General features: G+C 39.6%; 1 protein-coding gene across 1 annotated transcript; it reads left to right on the forward strand.

Annotated features, from left to right (window-relative positions):
• Window positions 1–9,818: 9,818 nt before the first annotated feature.
• Window positions 9,819–25,084, forward strand: cldnd1a (claudin domain containing 1a). Its single transcript, XM_055214265.2, has 4 exons — window positions 9,819–10,374; window positions 23,340–23,447; window positions 23,586–23,723; window positions 23,895–25,084. Exons 1-4 carry the CDS (start codon window positions 10,083–10,085, stop codon window positions 24,113–24,115), a joined length of 759 nt encoding a protein of 252 aa, XP_055070240.1. The 5' UTR covers window positions 9,819–10,082; the 3' UTR covers window positions 24,116–25,084.
• The last annotated feature ends 482 nt before the right edge of the window (window positions 25,085–25,566 follow it).

Raw genomic sequence — 25,566 nt, forward strand, 5'->3', positions numbered from 1 at the left:
TTAATATGACAAAATTATTGAGTATCCCTTTAATGTTACATCTTGTAATAATGGGTATTTATTGAGTATTGGTTCTTCCTGAGAGAACAACCCACTGTTAATATTAATTTATTTTTTATTACGCTAGGCATTACATGACACAATAATATTTGGAGTTTATCTGTAATGCTGTCTGTGGCTTTTGTTTTACCCCAAATCGAAAAGAACTTGGGCTGTTCGGATTTGGGTCATTTTGGTCTGCAGTCTGAACGTAGCCAAAATGCTGTACAATACAGAAATCTAGGGGCACACTGTTTGTGCACATTGTAACACTTTATTTTGTTAATCTGCTAAAACAATGTTTGTGTTCAGTTTCAATTGTTTTTTTTTCTTTTTCAGGAATTGAGAGATATATAGTCACTACATTAGAGGAGATAAAGGACAGACTGACCATGCTAGAGAGAACTGTATCAAGAATCTCACGATCAAGCACAAAAGACATCACATTGCCTGATGACATCATATTACCCATTCAAAGCTACCAGGACATGGATATTTTGGTGCAAAAATGGAAGATCATCAATGCCGGAATGATTTGGTTTGTCAACGATATCTCTTCTCAAGACTGGAAATACTTTTTAGTATTTCAAGTATTTAGTATTGACAGAGCTTCCGGCTCTAACATACACTATATGGACCAAAGTACTATTTGTTACACATAAATGGCATGCTATTAAAAAATTATATCCATTGACCCCTTTGCAGTTGCAACAACATCCACTCTTCTGAAAAGGAATTGTACAAGATTATGGGGGGGGTCAGTGGAATTTTAAGCTCATTCATCCACAAGAGTGTTCTTGTGGGTGTAATAGTGTCCATATAGTTTATCTGCAGTCTGCATTTCGAGTCTCACGGCAAACAAGTTGCAACTTTGAGCAAGGCACTTAATTGCTCCCCAGGTGCTGGGATAGCTGCCCACTGCTGTGGGTGTGTGTTCACGACTCACTGGGATATGTTAAATGCAGGAATCACATTGTGTTGCATACTTGACAAAGCTTGTCACTTTTACTTTCAGTCCCTTGCCTGGAAATTGACCCATTGTCATATTGATCAACTAGTGATGCTGTTCTAAGCACTGCAGCTTCTCAACAAAGTTTCGCATAAAAATGTCATTTGCATTTGACAAGAAGTCACCCCCCAAAAATTTATTTGAAATGTAAGAGAACACAATGACAAAGTCCCCAAACTGGCAGCAGTGCAACTGCAACTGACTTTCTGCCAAGCAACACATATATGTTGTTTGATTTCTGTTTTTACAGTCAAATCTTTGATATCTAAGTTAATTTGAGAATTATGTAGTCAGATTTAAAAAAAGAAAAATGTTTGTACTGAAACTATATTTTTCCAAATGCAAATCACTTTGTAATTTTAGTTTTTTTTCTTCATGTTAGACTGCCTATCTCGGAACCATTGGTGGGTGTAGTGTCCAAGTTGCAACAAGAAGAATATTATCAACATTGATTGGCCATTCTCTAGCCACTCAGTTGAACTGTAGTGGCACAAATCAAAAAAGACCTTTTAATAACCTAAGGCTAAGGAGGGTTGTAACAGGTAAGCTACTAGCATGAGATATGAGAAGTAGCATATATGAATTACATTCCGCACATAGTGGTGTTTCATATAGGCCCATTTGTTTTTCAGGGGCTGTAAAAAAATGCTCCTTTCAGCCAAGTCCTCTTGATTCCGAAGTTGAGGATGAAATTAAGGTCTGGTTGCGTAATTCAAGAGACAGAGCAGGTGGACGTAAGGAGCGCTACCACCATCAGCTGAGTTGAGACCTTGGGGGGGAAAGTGGCCTCTGCTGAAAATGTTTTTTTTTTTCAAAAGTATCCATTTGCAAAGCTTTATTTTTTGTTCTGTTTTTTATTTGCATAAATTTACCTTTTCAGGGTGTTGATTTAAATTAAAAGTTTCTTGTTTTGTGTTTAATAAATCCATTTGCTTGAAATTCCTCTGACTGCTGTACATCTTTGACAATACAAACATTAGTTATGTGGTGCCTAAATCCATTTCAGATGTATAATCCTTTTTTTCTCTAATACTGAAGTTGTAGCAGCCAGAAAGTATTTATGGTGTAAAAGATGTATTGTTGTAGATTAATAGTACAGGCCCTATGTGGGCCTAGTGTAGTCTTTATGGGGGCTAAATGAGGGTCGCCCTTGCAGAGCCTGTGTGGGCCTTGTAAGGGCTTCCTTGGGGATAAATAAGGGCTGCCCATGCAGGGCCTGTATGGCCCTAGTGAGGGGTGTCTGTTGGCCATGTGAGGGCTGCCTGTGTAGGGCCTGTATGAGCCTAGTGAGGGCTTGCTGTGGGCCATGTAAGGGCTGCCTGTGTAGGGCCTGTGTGGGCTTGGTGAGGGCTTTCTGTGGGACATGTTAGGATTGCCCGTGCAGGGCCTGTGGGGGCTTTTTGTGGGCTAAGTGAGGGCTGCCCATGCAGGGCCAGTGCTAAGGGGCCAACATTTTGCCGATGAGCAAAATCTCAGGGGCCCTGCTCTAGCAGCCAGCTAGGGGCCCTAAGGCAAGCCCTAAGTAGGCCTGTATGGGGCCATCATAGGCTTGCTTGCAGGGTAGCGTATCTGTCAATTCCAACCACTTTCATTCGTATCGTCTGAGTCTCTAGCATGTTCAGTGCCTGTTGGTCTTGTTGTGATCTTACTACTGTTTTTTCGTTGTGGTAGGGGAGAATGTCCATTTGCCATAATCTTTCGACTTGGCAGTACAGATCTGCAAATGAAGAACTTACAAATGTAAACAGACACTGGGACACTGGGAGTTGATCCTGCAGATGTTTGGATGGGCCTTGCAAAGACCAGCCAAGACGAGTTTTGATAGCTGCTGGACCTCCAGGTGGACCTAGTCATACAGGTTCAATTGGGGTGATAAGGTCAGTGTGATCTGATCCAATAAGCAGTAGGGGGTGAGCTTTGACCCGAGTTGGAATAGGTATTCCTTTGAGGTGTCTGTATTTGAGGTCCTGATGTCTTGGTGTACTGTCCTTAAGTTTAGCTGTTCTGGTCTGCCTTTTAGACCGAGTTGTTGGACAGCTGTGTTGAGCAGGATGGTGCCCTCTGAGCCGTCATCAAGAACAGCAAAGGTGTCCAAAGTCTTGCTCTGATGATGGAGAGTGACTTTAACAACTTTCAGGAACAATTTTCCACCACAGAGGGGTTGATCTAAGTACAGAGTCTCTGAGTTATAGAGGCTACTGCTTTCATTGGTGAAATCACAGTCTTTAGCCATGTGGGTACATGCACATCTCCAGCAACGTTTGTTATCTTTTATCCAGCTGACCTTTTGCTCCTTGGTTAATGCTATGAATGTGGTGCATTGACTGAAGTAATGTTCCATACTGCAATATGGACAGACAGCTTTGGGCTTTGCAGAATGTGTAACACTGAATTATGCTTTGGGTTCTATGCCATGCATTATGGTGGTTTGCTGACCTTGGCCCCGGATTACGGTCCGCTGATCTGGTTTTGTGGCCTTCACACCATCCGTTGGGTCGAATTTCATACAGTTGGCTTCAAGCTGCAGCCAATCTGCGAATTCAAGTAGAGAGAACTTTGTTTTATCTGGGTTTCGCTTAAGGTGGTGCCGCCTGAATTGGGTTTGTTGTGAACGAGGCAGACGATTCAACAGACGTTTCACATTTGACCCACTGTGTAGCTCCTCTACTCCGTCTCCTTTAAGGGCTTTGAGCATGTTGACTATAGCTTGGACTATGAGGGAGAATTCGTTGAATGCCTGCTCATCACCAGGACGGATAGGTGGTAAGTTCTCTAGGGTCTCAATTTCCCTAAGCACAAACTGATAGGGCCGGCCATACCTTCTATCCAGGGCTTGCAGGGCATTAATGTAAGGCATAGTGGATTCTGCATGTGCTCACACTAGTCTGTGACCATTAGGCACCTTTGCATGCTTCAGTAATATGGAGTTCTTATAATGCTCTGATAGTTGGGGGTGGAGCAAATTATCCAAAGCCATACGAAGTTCCACATACTGAGCTCTGTCCTTTTTAGTAAAATCTGGAAAAGTGGGGCCCTCTACTCCTGGGAACCCATAGGGTGGAAGCTGAGGATCAGTGATGTAATCCGATTACTTTTTTCAAGTAACGATAAAGTAAAGTAAGGGGTTACAATTGCTAAAACAGTAATTAGATTACTGTTACTTCCCCATAAGCAGGCTGCGTTACTGCTTTATTTTTTAATCTTGATTTTGTTTCGTGAGACTCTCATGTCGTGACGCGAGTCGAGTAACAATGACGTATGAGCGCCGCGCCGTCAGTCAGTGTAGTGTTGAACGTGAAAAGACAACATGGAGCGCGGAAGAAAAGAAGACTATGCAGCGTTTAATGCTTGGAAGTACTGACATTACTTTGAGTTTAACCCAGTTAAAGGTGACAAAAACATCAGCATCCGCTGTACAATTGGAATAAAACTTTTATCCACAGCGAAAAATTCCACCTCAAATCTGAGCAAACACCTAGCAAGCCGGCACAGGAATGTGAAACTTACTGAAAAAATCCCAGAACCCCCAGCTGACATGACCGCTGTGGCTCCATCTCATACACGTTCACACGAAATCTGATGTAAAACAACAGACTATATATCTATATTTCATGGATTATACGCATTTGTGGACAAGCTGACATTTGATGAATTCTATTAGACTGATTTCATGGGTTATTCACACATCTGAAACAGACTGGATTCGATTCACCATCGTTTTATTAACACCAAGGTAAGAAGTCCCGTTTATATTCTGCATGTTGTCATCTGGACAAAATACTACATTTATCATGCTAGAGCATCTGTATCTCAAAACAGAGACCATACACTGATGCTAAACCCGTCGACCTTTTAAACTATGTATAATAATGTTAATTTAATATTATTAAAGGGGCCATGGCTTGAAAATCAGACTTTTTCCATGTTTAAGTGCTATGATTGGGTCCCCAGTGCTTCTATCAACCTAGAAAATGTGAAAAGAACAACCCAGTAACTTAGTTTTGGTAAACCATTTTCTACAAGCACATGAAAAAATAGGTAGTTGAAATTTGGCTCTCCTTATGATGTCTTAAGGAGCTCTTATTATAATACCACCCCTTAATCTGCACTGTCCAGCCACAGCACAACCATTCAGTGCAGAGAAAAGCACAATTCAGTTATAATTGCAACAAACCACCATCATTGTGATCAGTGTTTGAATTTCATCAGCTCATTTGCCTTTTAAAGGACACACCCAAAACAGCACATTTTTGCACACACCTACAAAGTGGCAATTTTAAGTAAGCAATAAGGTACGAGAGGCTGTGCTTCGCGTCGTGCCTAACAACGCCCTTCAGTCGTTACTTATTCACGATACAGCACTTGCCTCGAGTACCTTGTTGCTTTTATAAAACGATTACCACCCAATATTAAAGTAAAAAAAATATTTGTGCAACTTTCATGAAGTTAAATCAATAAAAGCATTCCTTCCGCTAGAAAAAATAGTCCCTGACTGCGAACAACAACATGAAAGCTCAAATAAAAACAACAAACTGTTCTCAGACTTTGTCTCATTATATGTTTATGTGTTGCTAAGGGTGTTGCTAAGGGCGCAGTGATATTAAATAGAACCGTTGGGTGAAGCGGTCATAGCAGTGTTTTATCGTGAATAAAGCACACCTATTGACCAATCAGAATCAAGGATTGGAACTAACCATTTTATAACATGCTATAATAAATTATCTTTATGGTATTTTGAGCTAAAACTTCACATATGTGCTCTGGGGACACCAAAGATTTATTTGACATCTTAAAAAAGTCTTGTGGCATGGCCCCTTTAAAATAATGTTTGTAGACAGTAGGCTATATAGATATTGTTAGCAGCGTTAAAAAAACGAAGCCATCACGCCCACGAATAAGTGCGTGTTGAGAGGTAAAAACAGAGAATGTTTAATTTGATTCAATTTTAGATGATGGAATATGCAGAAAGAATAGAATTAGGCTGAAAGGTCTTGGCCCGGTTGCATAAAGCATCTTAAGTTTTCCCTTAAGTATGACACTTAAGGGGTAAATTCCCCTTACCTACTGTAAGAGAATAATTTAAGGGTGTTGCATGCAGTATAATCCCTTAAATGGTTCTCTTAGGTAAGGGTAATCGTTAAATGTTTCACGACAATGACCCAGGTTTGTTGTTATAAAATGTAAAAAAAAAATTTTTTGCAACACCCTTAAGTTTAAGGGAAATATAAGGGTGAACTTAAAGAAGGAAAATTACACTTACGGTGCTTTATAGAACCGGGCCCTGTTGCTTTATACTGTAGCATATTCAGGTTGTGCATCATGTTTTTGAAAAGTAATTAGTAAAGTAACAAGTAAAGTAACTAATTACTTTTGAAAATAAGTAATCAGTAAAGTAACGGGATTACTTTCTTAGGGAAGTAATCAGTAACTAATTACTATTTCCAAGTAACCTGACCAACACTGCTGAGGATAATAAAGCATTGCATCAGTCCTGAGCTGAGATGTAATGTGGTTTGAAAATTGTGGCATTGGCACAGTCTCTGGAATTATTTGGCTATGGTCTGGGCAAATCTCAGCAGATGGACCTTGGTTATATGAAAGCTGGGTGGTTCGGCTTAGTCTTTGTTCAGGGAGTGGCGGTAATGGTTTATTCCAAGGCTCTGGTTCACCTGATAATTGACTTCTGGCTGGGTCTAAAGGAGCACTGTAGCATGGTGAAGCATACTGATGTGATGACAGAGTATTTTCTCTGCTCACAGGAGGTGGTGACTGAAGATGAGAATCTCTGATGTGGGTTTTCGTTCATACTTGTGACAGCTCCTCAACGAATGTGGGTTGGGGTTTAGCAGGTTGTGGCCAGGAAAAAGGGTTTGAGTCAACATCACTAAGGCTAACATCAGATTTCAGATATCCCTTCTCCACTGATTGCAGGATACGGGCACAAGGTGTCTGATGCCGTGATGATGCCCACTGAGGACAGGCTCGAGGAGTGCTGTGTAGCAGGACCTTTTCCAAGAGCTCTGCCTGGTGCCTAGCAGTCTCGCTTTGCTGCCTTGTAATTTCCACAATCTGCATCATAAGCTCATCCGATGAGCCAGCTGTTCCAAGTACTTGAGGGGAAATGAGGATAGAAGTCACTAATGGCATTTCTTTAGGTCTAACAATCTGCTTGGATGGATTTCCAGGATAGCTGACCATGTAACCAGGTAAACCGGCCTTTGTACTGTTCTGCGAGGGCGTTGGCATGAAGCTGGAGCGGACTTTGAAGTATTGGGTTCTGGGGTTCCCATGGTAACGATACCATCTGGCTCGAAGGACCATTTATGTAGTGAAGATGGACTGGTTTTAGGTGGATTTTATTGTCGCTATGGAGTGTCGGTACGAACACAGTCAGGAACCCCAGTTGAAAACTTTAATATCCAATAAAGGTTGCATGAATACAGGTGAATTATCATCTCTTGCATGTTTGTCTATGTGTGAGGATGTGTGTGTGTGTTTTTTAGTTACAGGCGCACACAACATTGGATGAACTTAGGACAAACAATAAACACTTTACATCTTACGAAACTAAAGTTCTCCTCAGCATCCTCAGATCGATACTGCGCTCTGATTGGCCACTCGCTCACGCGACTGATGCATGATCGTTGTGGAAATTTCCGTGACCAGCACGTGAGCGGTGCATCTATATGAGTGTTTCTGATACCAGGAGAGCTAGTGTCCAGCAGAGGCTGCTATAATTCTTCCTTTTCTACAATAATCACTTTAATCTCGAGATGGTTTTATGTTTTTATTTTAACTTATTTTATCTTAACTTATTTACCTTGGAACTCTTTGGTAGCTCGGCTTGTGTATAAGTAAAGCAATGCTGACATTGCGGGCACGAGCGCCGAATTTTTGGGTCGAACTTCTAGGTTTCATCTGGCTTATTACTTTAAGATGCGTGTTATGCAATATCCAATTCTCGCCGCATGGTTGTAGTATTTTTTTACTAAATACTACAATAAATATGTGAAGAAGAACCACTGGAAGCGTTTGAGCTTCCAACTAAAGCAGTAAATGTTCATGACTTCATTTGAAAGAACTAACAACCCTGCTGAAAAAAAATCAATAAAACATTACAGAAAATTCTAATGGTTTCCATTAAAATACCAATAGGAACCATTAGCTTTTACCGTTAAAACCACTACACTGTAGTGTGTTTTGGGCCGAATTCCATTAGAACCAATAGGGAATGTGGAGTTGACGTCACGCGGTGTTGCATTATGGGTAATTCGCCATATTTGCAGGATCCTGTCCCACTGTATTTGAGTTCATGTGTTGGAGGTTGTTTTTGTATTTTCTGTCGAAATTTTAATAAACTTCGATATGTTTGGTCAGTACTGCTCGATCAAGCAGGTCACGCGATCGTTCAGGGAGGAAACTGGACAACGGAATACGTTTTTTCAGCTTTTATCCGTGGAAAAAACAAGGGAAGCCGGTGCAGGAGCTGACGAAAAGACGCCGGATCGCGTGGTTTGCCTGCTGCAATTAGGAGAAAAACGTCTAAGTTACTTTTCAAAAAAATCCCTGCATCAGCGAGAGTGTTTGCTGCATTTTCAGTCATTCAGTAATTTGTGATTAATAAAAGCAGAACCACTTAAATTGTCTTCTTTTTATGCTAACACTGTCAAACTAACTTGTAAATGTAAGTTATTGATTGATTGATTCATTCATTCATTCATATCTGATCACCCTAACCACATGAGTAATAAAAATAAATATTTAGACCATTTTGACGATTGTAACAAATATTTTTTTATTAAATGCAACTGCTCAAACCCACTGCTTGTGAGTTTTTAAATAACATAACGTTAGCTAAATATTTAGCATTTTGTTTGTTTTAATAACTTGGCCAAAACAGAAGTGCCATCTTATGAACATGTGTTGATTCATCGCACAGAATACAACGTAGAAAGTCTTTTATAGAATCATTAAGATACATAGGTATTAACACATTGTCAGTAAATAGCTGGTTTGCCAACCGTCATAAGACTTCAAAAGAAGAAGTGTCATCTTACTATAAGTTTGAAGGGATTTATAGCTCTTAAACTCCTGCAAAGTGTAAATAAAGTCCTGCAAAAACAAGGTAATTGGCCAGATAAGTAAGCGGAGGTAGTGCGTCTGGATCCGTAATCCAGTCTTGGGCTGCTAAATCATGGATCTATGTTGTTTATTTGTCCAAATAAAGTTTTTTGGCAGTAGCATTTAGTTTCTCCCGATAGGGTCCCTTCTCTTTTTCTTTCAACTTCTCGATTTCTTCCGTTCTTCTTCAATTTTACCTAGTTTTTAACTGAACACACGCACAATTAAATGGCTAAGTGGTCGGCGATGCCTCTAAACATGGCGCCCACGTCCCATAATGCAACACTGCGGTGACGTACATTAACATTCCCTATAAAATTCCCAATAAAACCTATAAAACTATTATAATTTTCTGTAATGGTTTTATTGTTTTTTAGCAGGGAAAATTCTACCGTTTTTTAAAATTTCATGCAAATATCTGATGAAATGAGAAAGTTACAAGCAAAAACGTGAATAAGCAGCATTTTCAGTCAGACAGCTTATTGACATCCATACATGACTGTTACCTCTGATTTCTAATATTAAAAATATCATAACTTTTTACAATCCAGGTATGTTTGTAAATGGGAATGTCTGCTCTGTCTAGTCAAGTGATACATTTTGAGCTTTGGGGTTTTTGAAAAAAAAATTCTTGAAGGAAACTACATTACCCATGAACACCTGCTGCAGCCAGACATACAGCATCGCAGATGGATGCGTCCAACAGACTTCGCATTTTCAGGGATTAACACGTGATTATAACAGCCAGGCTTCAATAAACGCTGGATTGTGTGTTACTGTTATTCGTCGCTTATTTCTTCTCAGACTGACAGATGGCGTGAAACAGATGGGCGGAAAATAGGACACGAAACACCAACAAGACAAACAGGAGCTCTACTTCAGTTTTTTTTTTTTACATAAACACCGAGGAATTATGGTGGATAACAGACACGCAACGGCTCTGGTCATTGCCGGTGTTTTAAGTGCGCTGGCGTCCGTGTATCTGTCGGTGTCGGTGGGTTCGCCTCACTGGTACCGGTACACGAGCCCCTCTGTGCGCACGGAGCCCAACGCCACGGAGCTGCGCGCGCTGCAGGGCGAGTTTCTGGATGGAGAATTTGATGAGAAAACGGTGAGCGACGCGATGTTCCGCATGAACGGAACGCTCGGACTATGGTGGAGATGCATTCATACTCCGACTGATGCGCACTGGTACAGAGATCCAGGTACAGAGCTTCTATTAGCATCGTTTTTGGCCTTATTTTTCCTTAGTAGTCAACCCAGAGAAGTGCACTGTAGTATACAGTATAGTCAGTCACACACTGGGTAAGTTATAATGTTACTAATCCAAAACATGATGTATATGGTTGGGTTAAAGTCAAATACACTTTTGCAAAGATTTACAGAAGACGCCCACAAAAATATCATTCACATTTCATGGCATATTATATTGTATATTTAAAAAACATGTTATATTAATAAAAACAAATAATTTGATGACATTATGACATTCATTTATTCATCAAATACTAATTAATTGAAATGTTCCCGTCATAAACTTTACTCCAATACTTTTTGTGACCTACCAAATCTCTGTAAACCATTTTAAGGTATTTTTCACCCCTGTAATTTGCTTTATCATGCTTTTTTTACGATAATGTTTTTTTTAGCACCGTGGGAGTGCTTTAGCTGATGTTAGTCATCAGGGGCTGGTCTTTGCAAAAGGTCAATCAGGGCTCTCAACACTAAATATTTCTTTTGTACTGTCCAGGTCTCATTTATAAAACTGTGCATGGATCCTTACTAAAAGTCTATGCATGCACAAAAGCCAAAAATGCCATATGACACAAAATATTGCGACTACAAAACAAAGCAACGTTCCCTTTATAAATCACAGATTACGCGCAAGTGTGCGTACATGAATCATCCTCAGATCCCAACCTGCAAGCCCATTCTCCCATAAAGTTTGTTTTTTATAGATCACTACCTTTGCGTAAGAACTGGCAACTAACCTTGCACAAAATGGGGCTGGAAACGTGCGTAGGCAAGTTCCCACGCAAAGGTTGTATATTTTTTATAAAGGTTGCACTCTTTATAAATACTTAGAACTCGGGTGCAGTAATATTAGCCGCTTTTGCACTATCTGGCCTGTGCGAGCCAGGGCTAAGTTCAAACAGGCTTCACGGTGCCAATAGCCTCAGACCTCCAGCTGTGTAGCCAAAATCACGACGCGTTTGCATTGTCAAGCCAATAGCACCGCAGCGCTTCAGAAAACCCCGCCCTTAATACGCCTACCTGGATGTAACGTCACACAACTCCGCCTGTTTTACCGTAAGAAAGTCACTTCAATCTGACAGGAGACGGGAGTGAGATCGCATCATCATACAACAAACTGAGGCGGCTGTTTGCACGGTGAAAGCCAAGATGAGAAGATGGAGATGTTTGTTCTATCCGCTGTGTTATTCTAGAAGTTTATGTTGGCTGCACACGAGCGATCTCACGACGAGACAATATCAGATCAATAAGCAGTAAACTTTATGAAGTAGGATAATTACATATAAAGCATTCATCTACCTAATGTGCCATTATACTATATACACAATATTTTAAAGAATATAACGAGTCCTAGTTTTACATGTAAAATAATCTTATTTTAAGCTATGCACGTGTGTCTAAATATGTAACGTTAAGTTTGTAATTATAGTTGTATGGCGATGTAAACATACTTACACATTATGAGAGGTGTGATATACCACGCACATCACGTCAGTAATGCCGGTTCCTTGATTAGTATTAAATCGCCAACAGCTGCTTTCAGATGGCGCGACATTAACTGCACAGAGCCGTAGTTCCCTGACAAGCTGGGCCATATCGCATACATATCGCAGGCGATATGTCAGCGATAATTAATGCGAAATTGCCCCGATTGTCAGTGAACTACGGCTCTGTGCAGTTAAAGCTGCTCCATCTGAAAACAGCTGATGGCGATTTAATACTAATCAAGGAAACCGGCATTACTGACGAGATGTGCGTGACAAACACATGCGATTTATCGTGAGCCCTAATCTTTAATCATGAAAACGTTAATCACATGAAACGCAAGGTAACTGTCTAATAGCTATTTCAATAATGTGTCAATCAATAAATACTTTTGTCTATAAAGAACTGCCTCGAATAGCTGAATAGGACTGAAAATCTCAAAAATCAAAACGTTTGAGAAATCATTAGAAAATTTACTCGTTAAGAATCAACTCTGAATATACACAAGTATTTAAAAAGCTATGTTACAGTGGTTAAGTTAATGATGGTTATATTTACCATTTTGTTGCATCTTACCATTTCTGTGTTTCAGATGTGATTATTAAGCAATCATTTTCAGTAAACTGACAAGCAGTCGTAGTAATAATAGCGCGGTACTTTATTTACATATGAAGTTTATATCAGTGCACAAACAGGTGTATTTAAAGACATCTCCTCCGGACGGATTTTAACATCCATGGCTCCTGTCATCTCATCATCATCATCTTCGTTTCATCTCCTGCTCTTGCATCTGTTGCTGTGTCATCTCTCATATACAAAATAAAAACTCCTGGATGACAAACTGAAAGCTTTACGTTGGCATTTTTTCTGTAAAACGGACACAAAAGAATAAGGCAGCACATGTGATGTTTTGTATAAAAGGTTTGTAAATACACATAACAGTTACAGTATACCGACATATAAAGTTTGCTACATTCATATAAGTGTTAAATTAGTCTCCAAAATATCAGAAAGCATGGCTATGATGACTAATATAATAAAACCATGGTTACTTTTTCTAAGTGCTGACTAAAAAATTCAACAGAGATGACAATATAACACAATAAACACCCAAGTAAGACACTTATATGCAATGGTTATTTGTATTGTATTTTAAGTGTTTTGTATGCAAACGTAATGTAGCATGTTAACTCATTGACTGTAGATACCATCGTGACTCGAGTGATCGCTTCTTTAATACATGGACGATGAAATGATGATTCAACACACATCTTTAATTTCTCAGCACTGTTGCACTTTAAACACTTTGTTCTGTGCCCGAAACTTTATAAACTTCTCCCGAACCGGTAGCGGTGTGCGCCGGATCCTAAGCGTGGCGAGTTCGGCGTTGTAACGCGTCTTTGTTTTTTACATATGCAGATCATTTTCTTCAGTCCGAAGTACAAACATAGCAGACATCTTCCGTTAAACAGTAAATTACTGGTGATCCCGATTATTTTTAAAGTTTTAAATCTGCAGACAGATGGATGCGCATCTTGCCAGAGACTCAGATAAACTCCGCCTTTGACCTTTACCACTCCCATAGCCCCGAGAAGCCCGCTCTGGCCCAAGGAATTCGGCGGGCCAGAAAAGCCGGGCCTTAAGCCCCAACGAAGCACCAGTGAAGCACGATCATGCCCCGGAAGTGACAATGCAAACGCCACAGGCCCCGGCAGGCACTGGCACGCCCGCTTGAAGCCCGATAGTGCAAACACGGCTATTGATGGAAGTTTGAGAGAGATGGGGAGAAGTCAGGATGATGTTACTGCGTCTTCAGGATGATGTTACTGCGTCTGAGGTCTAAGTGCTGCAAACTAATGCTGGGTACACACCAAAAGATTTTTAACATCTTATAAGATTTTCAAAATGTGATAGACCACAAACATGATTTAACCGTTTTGCTCCTATAGTTTGTGGTGTGCCATTATGTGTCGAAAACAGCACACCACACACAAACAGATTTCAATCAGAGTCTCGACTGTGAACACAGAAAATCTTGCAAGACTTCAGAATAAGCATGGCGGACGATATGCAGGAAGAAATTTCAATGATTGTGTTTGGAATGATTTTCACAGAATATTCAAGGAATAAATGAAAAGGGTTTGGGTGAAGTCGTGGAGACAGTGGGAACAACAGGTCTGTACAAGTACTTTGCATCAACTTCACTTTGTGCTCCATCATGACTGCTTCCGTCTTCCATCATCTCGCTTTCTGATTGGATATTGTTTCGTTTCACATGATAATCTCAAGCGTGTGCATGTTTGTCCTCTGCGTTCCCCACACACATCATGATTTCGGATTAAGTTTAATATTTACGATAGAAGGGCTCCAACATTCTTTCGATCAGGTTCGGACACTCTTAACACACCTCACAACAAGGGAAAATCTGATAAGACAATATGTAGAACCATCAAAATAATCGGAAACATTTTTTAGGACGGTGAAAACAGCGCTATACAGATAAGTAAATTGTGCGAAAAATGTGTTTTTTACATGTGAAACATGAACACATGTTATATTGCGCACCGTAAACACAATCAAAGCTTCAAAAACACAGAAAGAACGGGACCTTTAAATGGGGAACCTTTAAATAGGGAACACATAGAAGTGTTTGGTGCCTTCTAATTTCATCCCTGTCTGGAGCCTAAGGAATGAATGGGGCTAAGCTAAATGCTAACACATTCACGATGTGTTGAAAAAAGATAGGTATGTATTAATTTGTGTAAAGCTTCCATGTCATCATGGTACAGTCTACATGCTTGTCGTACCCGAGTTTAAACTATCCACGTCGCACAGTGTGATAAGGTAAAGATTAGAGCCCGACCGATATGCGTTTTTTCGGGCCGATGCCGATACAGATATTAGGGAGTAAAAAAAGACCGATAACGATATATCGGCCGATATTCTTTATGTGTACATTATAGTTCAGTATATACTACAGTATATTATACTAAAGTACTGTACATAGAATACACTATATACTTTAACATAATATACTATGAATAAATACAATGCAAAGCAATGATCACTCACAAATGTGGTGATCACTCACAAATGTGGTGATCCAACACTTATATTGATGTGACAAAGATATGCACTATAGGCAAGAAGTTAACAATAAACTTTATTATCCAAAATTAGTTGGATATCAGTGCACTAAAAAGTAAACTTGACTTATTATAAATAACTTTAAAACACAAAGAGAACAAAATACATAAAACTTGCATCATTTGCAGTTTTGACGAGAATAACGTTATAAAGAGAAACTTATGAAGTCATTGATTAATATTAGCTTTACAGTAAGTTGTGTACTTCACAAATTAGTTAGCCACTCACAGTTACGAAGACAATGCTTGACGGAGCACATACTAATGTACGCTATGTTTAATGTTGTGCTTGTGCACAACGTTTTTATAACACAAACCCAGGGTTCCGTGCAAACTTTAGACTTTAATAAAACTAATGCGTCTTCGCTCCGCCTCTTTTATTTAGCAAGGGTGTAGAGTTGCGCGAGCTTATTGAATCAATTGCTCTGAAATGGGCGTGTTAACTAACAACACAAGCAGCAGTAATCTCATATAGTGTTAAGTGCACGGCTGCGCGTAGTTTAAACGTGTCATTTCTCCGTCTCGCGTCATTTCTCCCGCTTGCGTTTTAACTCACAAGTCGACAAAGAGACGGATTAAAAACACCAAATGTAAGCGGGAATGCGTCTCTCTTGTCCATTTATAATCCAATCGACCAAAGCGCGTCTTAATACCAGGTGTAAAAATGTTGTGAAGAAGACACTGCGTGACTGCAGCCACCTGAACTGAGAGACTGACTGACTGAAGTGAAGGGGGTGGGGGATTGGCTGGTGTCACTACAGTGAGTGATCTGGGTCGCCATTAGCAACCAGTATGGCGCACTCTGCTGGACAAACAAGTACTTACATCTTTCAAATGCATTTAATGTGTTCTGTAACAAACGTTCATATCGGCGCATATCTGCGGCTTATACGCCGATACAGATATATCTGCGACATGCTCATATCGGCCGATAAAATCGGCAAAACGATAAATCGGTCGGGCTCTAGTAAAGATCTTATATTAGTGGTCGACCGATTTATCAGTGACGCTGCCTCTTGCTGCAAGCAGATCGCTCCCGTGTGGGTGCAGCCATGCCTTGTTCACAAACAGCTTTAGTAAACGATGGCCAGGGTCCCCGCGGGTCCTTAAAAAGTCTTAAAACGTCTTAAATAAAATTTTAGATTTTTAAGGTCTTAAGTTAAAATGTCTTAAAATCTGGAATTTCCACTAAGAAGGTCTTAAATTTCATGTCAGACTCATCATCCAGTGTTTCCCATACATTGTTATATTCCATACATTTTCTATATGTATTTGTAGTGTTATAATTGTAATATTTTAGTATTAAAACGGCTTTATTCATTGTTTCGAGCGCTCAGCGTGTGCGCGTGCTTTCTCTCTCTCTCATCCTGCGTCATGTAGCACCTCACACATCATGGCACGTTGGGGAAGGAATTAACAGTTGGCAGTGTTCATTCTCACATATTTTATATAAATGCGATCTACAATAATACTTTTACTTTTAAAAGCGCTTATAACACAACAAGACGAGAAGAGCAACGGTAAAGCTCTGCACTGCATGAGACACACAGGTAAGGTAGCCAAAATCACCTCGTAATGTTATATCAGCTCTTAAATGTAAATATATGGTGATATTGTCAGAAGCGTTTAGCTATAAATCAGGATTTAAGCATTAAGTAACGTGGTTGGATTAAACACGAGGGTCGTGTTATTGGGTCGTGTTTAGGCACTATTTTTTAGTCAGTAACCCTATTTATATACACAGGGTCTCAAGTCTCAAGCATTGACCGTGAGACACACGCATTTCAGTCAGTTCAAATGCCACACCTTGTATTTCTCACGCTGAGAAGTAAGAAATAAATTGTCCTGCTATATTCAATAAATGGACGAGGCGCATGGCAGTTCTGTCGAGTTGCTTCCTTCGAGTTTTTAAGTGTGCTTTCAACTTTACGTAGCGCCACAAAACCGACACGCAGATGACATCAGGGTACCGCGAGAAATCTTGCGAAGGAGGCTGATTTCAAATCGCTCTCGCGTTACTCTGATGTCATCCACTTGTCGTTTTTTTGCAGCGCCTAATGAATTCGTTCACACAATGCATCCTACCAGGCAATCAAAAATAAACGAGAAGTTGTTTCTGGTGATGTTATCCCGCTGCTAGCAAGTTCATTACTAACATGGATTTAACGGAGTGGAAGTTAGATGAGCAAGATCCAATGAATGCGGTAGATATAACTCATTTTTGAATTTTTGATTCCTGGACGAAATCATTGCCGTTGATCAAAGACAATGAAAGCTAATATTGGGGAATAAAGCCAAATTCGTGCTAAATTATTATTGATTCAGTAAAAAACTCCAACAGCTTTGCAACCAGAAGCTTTAGTTACCTGAAATTAAGAAAAGTACTAGAGGCTTCCTGAAATATATAAAATGTAATAGAGATGCATTTCATTATTATTGCCCTTTCATCATTAAATGTTCTGCAATACTGTATGTGTACAGTAAGCTCAAGTTAAGAGTACAATTCTATAATCCACTTAAAGTGCTCTATTTTCATGTACTAATGTTGTACTTAATATAGCCTAAAGATAAAAAGCGCACAAAGGAGAAGAGAGGAAGTTTTTATTGAAGAAACTGCAAAGGAAGGTTGGTAGTATATTGTATAGACATGCAGTTAAGAAAGTAGCATGGTTTACAGTAGTATAAACTAAATATCCAATGTTTTAGCAGTAGCCTTTAAATAGCAGAGCAAAAATGCATCAAAGACAAATGGTTTAAGATTATTATAACAGTTACATAGAAAATCGCTGGGGGGTGGCAACATATACAGTGTATAAACATACACATGTGCAGTGTAGTAAAAGTATAAGAGTAGTACAAATGTAGATGCAGTGTATTAACAGTAATATAATAAAAACAACCTACAAAATTTACCTTTTCAATTATGGCATGATTGGCATTGTTATTATCAACAAAACCAGACACCTGGGGTCTCATTTATAAATCCTTGCTAGAGGTCTACGTACGCACAAAAGCCAAAAATGGCATACGCCAAAAAATATTAAAACAAAACAAAGCACTGTTCCCCCTACAAATCACAGATCACCCGCAACTGCTCACACACGAATCACTCCCAGGTCCCACCCCGCAAGCCCACTCTCCCACCAAGTTCGGTTCTGTATAGATCACAACATCTGTGTGGGAACCGGCGCACGCACAAAACGGGGCTGGAAATGCGCGCACACCAGTTCCCACACAAAGGTTGTGATCTATAAAAGAAAAAACTTAATGAGAGATGGGCTTGCAGGGTGGGACCTGAGGATGATTCATGTATGAACACTTGCAGGTGATCTGTGATTTATAAAGGGAACAGTTCTTTGTTTTATAGGTCTTAATATTTTTTTGGTGTATGCCATTTTTGGCTTTTGTGTGTACGTAGACTTTTAGTAAGGATCCTACGCACAGTTTTATAAATGAAACCCCTAAACGATGTGAAACTGGTTTATTACCCATGTTAAGGGAACAGGTGGAAACAATATATGTAGCATGAGTTTTTCACTGCTGAAAGTTACAAATCATTTTTCTTCAATCAGTGATGTGCAGAACCTAAACCTATTGTTTTGCACTTTTTTAGTGGTAGAGGCAGAGGATGGTGAGGCAACGCCAGTAAAAACACAGGCTCTGAGGTCTTAAGCCCATAGTTTTTACACATCCAAGCAGGCCCCACACCTGCTTCCAGTACAATGCATTATCTGCAAACATGAGAAGTATAAGGTTCAGAAAAACAGCAGTAAAGGGGTTAAAATAAAATTAACAGTATAAAACAAGGCATCACTTCACCTGCCCTTACAAAAATTAACCATTGTTTTTCTACAGTTACAAAAATGGTTACTGTAGTAAAACCATGGTAACCACAAAATAACTATTGTTTTGACAACTATGGTTTTCAAAAACCATAGTTAAATCGTGGTTAGTGTAGTAAAAACATATAGTTTTGCTGATAGTAATCAATATAACAAAATACATTGGTTACTACACTTTTACCACAATAAAACCATGGTTAATTTTCGTAAGGGTGCTATCGAGATTATACCCGGTACCTTACCACACAAAAACACAAGAACATTAACACACATATGCAAATGGGTAACGTTACAAGCACTTCGGCAAAACAGTCATTGAGGAGAGGCTGTTAACAACGTGAACTTTGACTGTCAAAGCTAAATTTACTTTTTTTAAAAACTGTGGAAGAAACAGAGGGAGTGAACATTGCAGCTTATAAAAACTATAATACTGTGAAAAGCATAAATTATATCAAAATGTAAATTTTCGCTGCTCTAGTTGTCTACACACCCAAGCAGCTGTCGAAGTGTGGCTTGCCCACCGGTCATTTTAAAGCGCAGTGGGCGCAAACTTTATGAAATATTACTAGAACATTCGGCTGGGGTGTGTCTCTCTTAAACGGAGATGTAAGAGAAATGAAGACGACACATATACATATTTTGTGTATGACCGATCGGCGGCAAAAGTTAATCTGCACGGAACCTCGTTGTTGTACTGAACGGTTAACGTTAGTCTACATCTATGTAAAACGACACTAACGAGACGCATACATACGTTTGAACAAACCAGTGTACACAACAAACATTTTAAATAGATGTCAATTAAATCAAATGAATACTTACAATCACACAAAGAATGTCCTTGGCGATGGCCAATTCCGCTGCAGCTCGTGTCTGAATCCGTGTAACAGCTGTTCTACTAACCCACATGATTGGTTAATAATAATCCTATGTCAGTATCTTGCCGCTCTATTGGTTCGACTGATATAGTAGGCATCCGCGTTTGCCTGCATATTTACGGGGACATTTTATCATTTCGGGGGAAAATGTGCAATAAATGCGAGTGGCAACACTTTTCATATCGTTGAGAATAAAACAACCGTCCAAACTTTACAAATTCAGGTTCTCCCTCCATGGGGATCATCCATTTCGAAAAGTAAAGCAGATACGGAGCCTCGGCCCACCGTCTATTAAAACACACGTGATCGTTGTCATCAATGAGGCGACCAATCACGTAAAGCTGTTACGTCATCACAACTCCGGGCAGCCGCTCTGGAGAAGCTGCACCGGCTGAGCTAGCCGGCTACTCCCGAAACGCTCTCGCGGTACTTAAAAACCATATGACACAGTCACGTGCCTGCAGCGCCAGCTGAAGTCGGACAAAAATACTAACCTGAATGCACTGCTTCAGGTCTGCCGCCGATCGGTCTACGCAGCGCCGCATGAAGTCGAACACACCTATTGGCTGAAGCAAGTCTGCTATATGGTTACTCAAATCAGAAGAGACTCAAAAAACTGGAACAAAGTTACCCTCGAAAAGCAAGCTTTGTGTGTTGTGTGTTTTTAAATGGTACAGTTTTTGCAAAAATATGTGATTTCGGAAATATTCAAAGTCTTTGAGCAACCTCTAGATATTTTAGCAACAATTAAAAATTTTGCACAGTGTGTTTTTATTGATATCCTAACACATTTAGGGGGTGTGAGTTGAACATTTCACAAAAAAGACTCATTATAAGGACCACCTTGTTTTAGATGGAACGACATTTACTACACAAAGACATAGTTTCCTGACAAGCTGTTCAATATTGCATTCATTATCACAGACGATATGTCCAGAGCAGGGATGGATAGGCAATCTGTGCATTCTGGAAAAGTCCAGAACGGCCGTTCAACGGAGGGGCGTCGCCAAAAAAAGTCTAATAACGCATATGATCAGCCAACAGCAGGGGCACTAATACAATCGCTTAAATGCTGCTACGTGTAAAAAAAATGAGGAAGAAGAGTCGGCCTACTAGCCGTGATAGGTCCACGGATTCCCGGAAATTCGCGAGCCTGAATTTGCGAGCTTGAGCATCCACAGCCTGGTCATCATCAGGGACAGACAGAGTTAACTTCACATCAGCAAGATAAGTGCCAGTAGTAGCAGGACACATTATAATATAATATACACAATATAAAAATAAAGAAAACTTGCGTGAAAATTAACGTAATGCCCAACTACTGTTAGAGAGAGACGTGATGTGTGTGTGTGTGTGTGTGTGTGTGTGTGTGTGTGTGTGTGTGTGTGTGAGAGAGAGAGAGAGAGAGAGGCGCGGGCGCAATTGAACAGTGGAAATGTAAAAACAATACATAGGCTACTCCGTCATTTTGTTCATATGGGACATAATTCAAACTGCAAAGTGTCTGCTTATATTTGTGTACAGTCGCAATAAAACAAAACATTGTGCTTTTGTCAAACTGTAAACTCTTGTCAAACTGTAACCTACAACTGTCATCTAACCAAAATCACACACACACACAAAAGCAAAAAATATTTATCCAACCCCATTTAAAAACAGTCTGAGGGTGGACATTCGTCGTATTGCATTGGTTTTCATTTCTTTTACTGACTTTATTGTATATGAGAGGTTGTAGTGAGCTCACATTTTCTGCTAGAATGAAGACTAAGGTATTGAATTAAACGTGAAAATATCAGGCATGCATTGCTACCAATCTAAATGTGCTAGGCTCCGTACCTAGCCTGGTAATACCATCCTCTGCTATTTTGCTTCGCTTCATAGACAGAGTCTGGCTGGGCATAATTGACAATCGTTTTCCTTCTCATGGGAGGGGCTTGTCTGAAGTTTAAAATCATTGGTCTAAACGTAAGCCAATCACACATAACATTTGGATATGGTGTGCTTTATGCGCCGGATCAGCCGCATCGAATCTCTGCTGTAAAATACATGTATAAACCCATCGAGCGAAATACCAGAGTTAACATGGCTATGAACGACTTTTGCAGATTATGTAAAGTAAATCATGCCAGAGCTAGTTGAACACTATCCTTACGATGTCTTTCCACTCACGTCTAACGGGAGGAACGCCCCTCTCAAACTCTTCCACCAGACAACCCTAACCATATGTAAATTAAATCTTCCTACCTTATTTTCTGGTTAATCAGGAATGTCACCAAAGAATGCTTGCCCACGCGTCCTCCACCATTAACTGTGAACAATATAATTCCCTTCCATGATTTCTCGATCGTTGTGCACGTCAAGCTGTGCTGCACACAGTTTCTCGCTGACGATCGGTAAAGTTGATCAATTAAACTTTTCCAAAAACTTGTCGGGAGTAGGGCAACAACATAATCTCCATTCAAATATTTAACAAACACTTTTTTTGTTCGGGTTTAAGTTGGCAAGTGCCGGTTCTCCACAACAGAGCAAATAGCTTTCTGTATCTCCATGTCCACAACAAACTACAACCGTGATTCGGCGTTTAGCGTCTACGTCACGGGTCTCAGCCCGCCCTCTGTTCGTGGATTGGACGGTCGTTTTGAGACCGGAGGAAAATGGTTTGAATGGGAGGTATCTCAGACTGAGTACAGAAGCGTAATGAAATTTAGCGGAAGTACGAAGTCTGACGTAGTCAGGCTACTCCGTACCATGGGGGACAGAGCTTTCTGCTCAGCTGCGCCTCAGCTTTGGAACAACCTCCCCATTGAACTGAGAGCAGTACAGAACTCTTTTAAAGCAGATCTGAAGACCTACCTATATTAGAAAGGGTTTTTTGTGTTGATTTTCTATGTTATTCTATTATTTGCATTGTGGTTCTCATTTTTAATTGTAGCACTTAATTGTTGCACTTTATTTGCATTGTAGCACTTTGAGATTCTTTGGAATGAAAAGCGCTTTATAAATAAAATCTATTATTATTATTATTATTATTATTATTAATATACAAGAAAGGGGGCTAAATAATTGACCAAATATTAGTTTAACCAAAAAATCCTAGCTTGCACTTTCTGTCGGTCTTTCATCAGAGTCCAGTTTTTCCATGTCTTTCATATTTGTGTTTAGTATTGTGGAATTGACCTGGTGGTTGTTTGTAAAAGCTTTACAGACAAAATTAATAGGGCCTCGCCATTTTCATTATTTCACAGCCTTATTATACATCAAAGTTTAATATGACATTGACAAAATATTAAATAACCCTGTCTGATAGTCTGTCTGATAGTCTGACAGATTGTGGTATAGTATTAGGACATCCTTGTGTCTGTTGTGTCTCACGGCTAGGGGCGAGTGGCCGGATGATGGGCCTATTTGGGAGAAAGTCCAGAACTGTTTCTTAGCCCCAGTCACTGGTCCAGAGATAATTACAGATGGCTGGTGCAACCTTACCCTATTTACTTTACTAGATGTGCTCATAAATATATATATAAATAAGTTTATATACAGTCATTCTTTTTCTTTGTGATTTTAGATCCAAAGATGGTTCTGGAGTGTGCAAGTTTTACTCTCTCACAACAATTCACACCAAAATACAAAGAACCGGGAAATCACAACAGTGGAGAAGACACAATACGAACTTGTGAGTAACACCCCCCCCCCCACACACACACACAAACGTGAGTGTGTACGCAAACAAATACAATACAAACACGCAAACACTTTTTTGATACCTGTTTTGCTATTTCCTCGTGTCTCTGTGTTAATGTTTGTTTGTTAGATCTTTGGAGGTGTCAGTTTCTGCTGCCGCTGGTCTCTTTGGGTCTGGTGGTTCTGGGCGGTCTGTTGGGTTTCTGTGCGTGTCTGTGTGGCAGCCTCACTCCTGTGCTCTTCATCGGGTTGTTGCACCTGCTGGCAGGTAAAAGATGCTGTTTGTGCCCTGGCAGAACAAATGTGTTTGTGTGTGTGTGTGTGTGCGCGCTCGCGCAGCACTCTTTTACTGATTTCTACTTTATTCTGTTTTAATTCATGTCAGTCATGATGGTGGAGCTTTTGACATGATTAGATGAATTTTGATCATGTTTTTCAGGTCTGTGTTCTTTAGCTACCGTGTGTTGTTTTCTGGCTGGAGTAGATCTGCTGCACCGCGTCTCTGTGTTTCCTGATCACGTGGATGGGACTCTGGGCTGGTCGCTGTATCTGGCGCTCATCGCGTCTCCTCTGCACATGATGGCAGCTGCACTGCTGGTGTGGGCCGCTCGCAGCCACGGTCAAACCTACTACCGCATGACTGCATACAGAGTAGCATAATACATCAGACATGTGCTCGATCTCAGAAGATATCTGTATGGATTGTGATCTTGATCCTGACATTTTTTATTCTAATTGGTTATGGATTCTTGAACTTTTGATAAAAGGATATCAGGATAAAATGAGCTGTCAAATCAGAGGTGTGTGTGTGTGTGTGTGTATTAAGAGATCAGTGTTGAGTTAGGGTCCATCATTAACTATCTTTGGGGATAGTGGGGAGCAACACTTTGTTAGGGTTATATATCTTTTAGATAATTTTTTGAATTACTGAGAAACAGGACAAAATACTTGTTAAGAATGTGATTTATGAGGGTGGCAGTGTTGAACATCAATTTGATTTGAATTTTTTACTCTTTATTGGTTGTTGATAAGTATTGAAGCTGGACCCTGGATCAGTTTTACTGTAATCTGATCATCTGCATGTGGTCTTGCCCATCAGATCAAAACAGTTTATGTAAAAAGAAGAAATAATTCTTTAATCTTGACTAACACAAAATTGAATGTTTATCAGAATGTTCACACTGCTTGTGTTTGCTTTATGTGCTTGAGCACTTTTCTCCTGTGGGTCAACATAAAACTTAAATTATTTTCCTTTTGAGTGTTTTAAAGTAAAGTGATATTTTATCAATTACTCACGGTTTGTAAATTAATTAGTTGTGATAATGCTCTTTATAACTTTGTACAAAATGTAACTTATTTATTATTACTATATTTCTGATATTTATTGTCATTTTTATTTATTTACTCTAAAAAGTGGCCGAGTTATTTTTGGCCCATAATGGGTAAATATTGGACACAACACACAACACATGTTTTCTGTCCAGTTTTATAGATTATGGGTCAAAAATAATCCAGCCATTTTTAGAGTGTTGATTGATAATATTAGCTTTACATTTACAGTTATCATCATAAGTTTGCATACCTGGCAGAATGTTAATAATTGAAAAAAATAAAGTGAGCACATACAAATTGCAGTTTGCTTTTTATTTAGTAGACTACAAATTAATAAATACATTTCACACAACACAACTTTACATATAGGCCAAAAAACTAACGAAGTTTTATAACAATAATAGACTTATACACTACACTTATACAATAACCCAAATCAAAATCCCTTTTCTTCATATTCAACCCCTTTTGCAACAGTGAACATATGTAAGGGTTCATATTTTTACGCTGTGAACAACTGAGAGGCAACAAGAAGACAACACAACACATAACAGCCAGGGGTAAGTTATTTGAACTTCTGAACAGGATGATTGATGTAAATTTTTTCGCCTTCTGGGAAATATCTAAAATTTAAAGGAGACTTTTTAAAGATGTCAAATAAATCTTTGATGTCCCTAGAGTACGTATTTGAAGTTCTAGCTCAAAATACCCCACAGATAATTTATTATAACATGTAAAAATTGCCACTTTATAGATGATAAAATGTGCTGTTTTGGGTG

The sequence above is a fragment of the Misgurnus anguillicaudatus genome, chromosome 21 (assembly GCF_027580225.2).
Source record: "Misgurnus anguillicaudatus chromosome 21, ASM2758022v2, whole genome shotgun sequence".
Taxonomy (NCBI): domain Eukaryota; kingdom Metazoa; phylum Chordata; class Actinopteri; order Cypriniformes; family Cobitidae; genus Misgurnus; species Misgurnus anguillicaudatus.